Source organism: Solanum dulcamara, chromosome 12 (genome assembly GCF_947179165.1).
Source record: "Solanum dulcamara chromosome 12, daSolDulc1.2, whole genome shotgun sequence".
NCBI classification, from domain to species: Eukaryota; Viridiplantae; Streptophyta; class Magnoliopsida; order Solanales; family Solanaceae; genus Solanum; species Solanum dulcamara.
The window spans coordinates 15,944,493-15,949,912 of NC_077248.1; the positions used below are offsets into that span (position 1 = coordinate 15,944,493).

At 43.4% G+C, this 5,420-nt stretch overlaps 1 protein-coding gene across 1 annotated transcript; it reads left to right on the plus strand.

Moving 5' to 3' along the window:
• The first annotated feature begins 1,950 nt into the window (after window positions 1–1,950).
• On the plus strand, window positions 1,951–4,620 carry LOC129875632 (uncharacterized). Its single transcript, XM_055950921.1, has one exon. The coding sequence runs from the start codon at window positions 1,951–1,953 to the stop codon at window positions 4,618–4,620; it is 2,670 nt and encodes an 889-aa protein (XP_055806896.1).
• Window positions 4,621–5,420: the final 800 nt, after the last annotated feature.

Sequence of the window (5,420 nt, forward strand, 5' to 3'; positions counted from 1 at the left end):
CTCCCAAACATTCAGATGGTTGTTTCGCCCCCCCATACAATACAAAATTGGTGGCAAAACATTCGTAGGGCGCATGGTGTTGAGATCAGAAGGCATTTAGGTGCTTTGTTGTCGCTCATGGGAATTCGAGCCAACAAGATCTTCATTATATTACTGATGGAGTTTTGGGACCCAAGCACTGTGACCTTTAAGTTCTTGGATTTTGAAATCACTCCAACACTAGAGGAATTTAGTATTTTTCTTGAATTACCAATAAGAGGAAGAACACCAATATGTCCATCAACCATAAGTACAGAAGGTTTCCTTGGGTTGTTGGGGCTGCGTGTCTTGCCATCACTAAGGCGTGCAGAAAATGGGAAGGTAAAGTTGGACTATCTTTTCCAAAGATTTGGTCGTCTCGAGAGCTTCGATAAGCACCGAGATGAATTTGCATGCACTCGTAGACAATGGATGCATATGAGACCAAGGGTATTTGTGATGGCCTTTTTGGGGGCTATGGTCTTCCCAATGAGGTTTCATTCGATAAATATCAACATTCTGCCAATTGTAATGGAACTTTTTGCGGTACCGCATAACTATTCCTTGGTGAATATAATTCTCGCTGAAGTATTTTGATCATTGTCAGCATGCACAAGGGGGAATAACTTCTTTGGGGGCTGTAATTTATTATTACAGATCTGGGCAATAGAGCACTTCTATCGCCGAGAACCACAAAGGGACTACACAATAGACGCCCGCAATTTGATCCAAAGCCACAATGATCGTCTTAGGTATTGGGACGCACCTATGGGAGAGGAAGAATGGCGTCCGTTTTTGACCAACCTCACAGGAGATTCCATCCACTGGAAGTATTTTTGGACGAGAGGATCGGTTTTTGTCAGGACGCAATACCTCTATTTCATTAATCTGGTCGGGCTAGGAGGTATTCAGCCATATGCTCCTCTCCGAGTGTTACGACAATTCGGAGTTGTCCAAGACATACCATTATGGGCAAATATGGCACTACACGAGGATGATCTCACTTTGGTCCCAGCAGGGCGTATAAGGAATTTGCAATTAGAATGGGATCATATGATTACGATAGAGGCAGGAAATGAAAAATGGTGCACGCCAGAATATTATGTGTGGCGTACCACTGTGAGACATTTGGCTCGGCCAAGTACGAAGGGGATTGTGGGTGTTGCGGACAACCAATGGATTAATTGGGTTAAGCAGGGAGTACTCCCTCACATTGAATTCACAACACCAATGTACAATCAAATAATTCCAGGATCAGTAGATCATTTGATACCAATGATCGAAGAAGATCCAGAGGAAGATCCTGAAGAGGATCCAAGTGAAGATCCTGAGGAGCTGGAAGAGGAAGATCCGGAAGAAGATCCAGAAGAGGACCCAGAGGAAAAAGCTCACTCTGAGTATGGTTCGATAGGGTTCGATGAAGAGGTAGGATCGAACCAGATTGACGAACTGTCGGAGTACTATCCAGGGCCCTATTATGATTATGATGATGATGATGATGCTCCAACATGGCCTTAGAGTTTCATTCTTATCATGTGCTTTCTCATCCTTTTGTTCGCCTTATGGCCTCCATGTAATTTCATTTTTTAGATTTCTGCCCATGTACTTCATTACAAAGATCCAAGGCATCTTTGATTAATAAAATTATGTTATTCCAAATCCGAAATGTGTTTAATGGATCATTTATCATCAAATTGATTGCAATATATGTCATCCTCTAGCAAAAAGAGGCTATGTATAGGACACATTTGAATGTCGTTAACTTGGCGTGTATGTGTATTATATACTTGTTGTACTTTTAAATCTTTCCCAAACTAACATACTTTCCTTTTTCTTTCTTTTATTTTATTTTGTTAATCCCTAAAAGAACGTTGATTTGTGTCGACTTGCGAACTGGCTGACTCACGATACAACCTTCGATCAAGGGGAAGGATGACAGGTGGAGAAGAATTTAATGCTGCTGCAAACATAATGATACCAGTAGAAAATCCTGAAAGTTCTCAAAATATAGCCGACATCCAAAATGACGAGAAGATGGCTCACATGGTGCAAGAGCTTGAGATTTTGAGAGAGGAACTACGTCAAGTGCGAGACTTGGCCAAGCTTTCGGCTACTACCTTCCCAAGTTTCAAGATGCCCAGCTACCTCCCTAGAGCTGACCTGCCTCCTACAGATTCTCCAAACATGCCTAAACGTGCTCCCGTTCATGGTCAAGCACCATTAGCTCATCCGTCTGCAATCAGGACTGCTCCTGACCTTCCCACTCAAGACCCCGTCACACCTACCTACCCAGTGACAAACCAGATATTTGGAGCACACACCGTCGCTCCTTATGATTCACAGATCCCACCTGTATATGCTGTTGAGGCCCCTACTTTCACGACACCGGTTAGGGTCAAGGTCTCGCATGAGGTGGACCAATATGCAGAGATGGAGAAGGATGCCCGATTGAAAGAAGATGAGTCAATAGACGCTCAACTTCGAGGTCTAAGAAAGGCGTTGAAAAACCTACAAGTCTCTAGGGGAACAGAGAGCCTAGATTATGATGACTTATGTATCCACCCAGATATTGACATGCCGGTAGGATACAAGCCCCCAAAGTTTGACATATTTGATGGAAAGAGCGATCCTCACGCACATCTGAGGGCATACTGTGACAAGTTAGTCGGTGTAGGGAGAAATGAGAAACTAAGAATGAAGTTGTTCATTCGAAGTCTATCTGGAGAAGCGTTGACCTGGTATACACGCCAGGATCCTCGCAAATGGTATAACTGGCAGGAAATGGCTGAGGATTTCATGAATCGTTTCAGATTTAATACTGAAATCACTGCGGACAGGTTCTCATTAGCCAACATACAAAAGAAACCATCGGAGGACTTCCAGGAGTATGCACGACGTTGGAGAACCGAGGCTGCAAGGGTTCAACCACCGCTCGATGAGAGTGAGCTCTCAAAATACTTTATTCGAGCACAAGAAGGTATCTACTTTGACAAGATGATGTCAATGATGGGCCAAAAGTTTGTAGAATTGGTCAAGATGGGAGATTTTATAGAGGAAGGCATTAAATCAGGTAAAATTCAGTCCATGGCTGCATTGCAAGCTGCAAGTAAGGCCATACAATCAGGATCCATTGGTGGCATCAAGAAGAAAAGGGAGGATGTTTCAGTCGTCAATTACCAACATGGAGGACAATCCCACCAATACCCAAACAATCCCCAAATTGTTGCACATACTCCATACACCTCGTATCTAGTGTATAATACCCGACCACACTATAATCCACCTCGAGCACCAACATACCAAAGTCCAACAAGACCACATGTACCACTCCAAGCACCAACCCACCAAAACAGACCAGCATATGTGCCAAGACCACGTCCAAATCTCGAAGCCAGAAATACTCGCACCTATACACCCATTGCTGAACCTTATGCTCAATTGTTTGAAAGGTTAAGGATAGCAGGAGTACTACAGCCAGTTGAGGGAAAACTCCCCGACCCAATCCCTTACAATTTTGATGGAAACAAGCGATGCGCTTACCACTCGGGAATCCAAGGGCATGACACAGAAGATTGTTATGGCTTGAAAAACCAGGTTGAGACGTTGATCAGAAGAGGAATAATAAAATGCACTCCAACACCTCCGAATGTGAACAACAACCCTTTGCCAAATCATGAGAATCGAGAAGTCAACATGATTTCTCTAGAAGAAGAGTACAACTTGGGAGAAACCATCACTCCTGTCTGGAACGCCGAAGAAGCTGCCACTGCATCTCCAGTGCAACCTATTATCACTGTTCAGCTAAAGGAACCTCTTACTGTCCAAACATATCTCCCGAGAGTTGTAGTAACCACTACAGTTGCTAGAAAGGCTGAGTTTGACACCAAAGAAGTCCCATGGGATTATAAAACAAAAGCCAAGGGCAAGATGATTGACACCGCTGTGGCTCAGGGGATGACTAGATCAGGAAGGTGCTATACTCCCGAGAATCTGGATCAAGGAGTTATTGGGAAGGAGCCGAATCCCAAGAAGAATGTTACGGATGCTGAAGTCACAGAATTTTGGAGAAAGATGCAGCCGAAAGACTATTCAGTCGAAGAGCAACTGAAGAAGACCTCGGCTCATATATCCATAATGTCTTTGCTAATGAGTTCTGAGGCTCATAGGAATGCTTTGATGGAGGTGTTAAATGGGGTTTGCATTCCAAAAGAGACCGCAAGTGAAACCTTAGCTGCAACAATTGGACAAGTATTGGAATCTAACAAAATCTCTTTCCATGATAATGAGCTACCAACGGAAGGGACTGGACACAACAAAGCACTTCATATCGCGGTCAAATGTCGTGATAAGATTGTGACCCGAGTTCTGATTGATGGCGGTTCTGGATGTAACATCTGCCCTTTCACAACTATGAGAGTTTTAGGCTTGAATATGGGAGATATAGAGGAAAGTCGTGTAAAGGTGAGAGCTTTTGATGGAGCACAGAGAAGCGTCATTGGAGAAATCCATCTCACATTGCAAGTGGGACCAGCAGAATTCCCTATTTTATTTCAAGTGATGGATGTGTCATCGAACTACAACCTGCTGCTGGGAAGACCATGAGTCCATATGGCAAAAGCAGTCCCTTCAACTCTTCATCAATGTGTAAAGTTTGAGTGGGGTCACACAGAAGTTACTGTTCATGGGGAGCTCAATCACCCCATTTATTCTGTCAATTCTGTTCCAGTAACTGAGGAATTAGATGGAGCCACTTTTCACACTTTAGAAATCATGCAAGCTGTGAGGATTGACGAGAAGTTAGAGTCGGTTGGTGTGAAATTGTCAGGGGCAACGAAGATGGTCGCAGCAGAGATGTTGAAATACGGGTATCAGCCTAAGACAGGACTTGGACCCAGGGCCAATGGCATAGTTGAACCCATCCAGTTGAAGCATCAGAAAGGTACCACTGGACTCGGATATGGATCTACATCGGGACGAGTCCACAACAGGGGATCCATCAAGACAACGTTCGTACCAGAGCAAGTTCCGATTCTAGATCACGCATCTGACGATGATATAGTGGAAGGAATAGGAAATTTGTTCGTGGCCATGATTGGAGAAGAGGAAGAGATAGATCTCCGCAAATTGAGCATCCGTGATTCCAAGCCTGGAGAAAGCTTGCAGAATTGGACCGTCAGTCCTTCCCTGTTTCGACAAAAGTCCTGGTAGTGTGGAACGTAGTTTTGTATTTTTAAATTTGAATGATCAAAGCTGAGGCTTGTATCATGCTTGATCTTTGTTTTTGGTTGCTTTTTCTAAAAAAGCTAGAACGCTTTTAAATAAAAGTCTTTAATTTCTTTAAAAAATTATCTCATTATTTCTACCTACTTATTTATTTTTACTCGCCTTTTATACGTTTCAGC

Bases quoted from the DNA above. Each gene is read 5' to 3' on its own strand.
- LOC129875632 (XM_055950921.1), top strand. From the start codon at position 1,951: ATGACAGGTGGAGAAGAATTTAATGCTGCTGCAAACATAATGATACCA.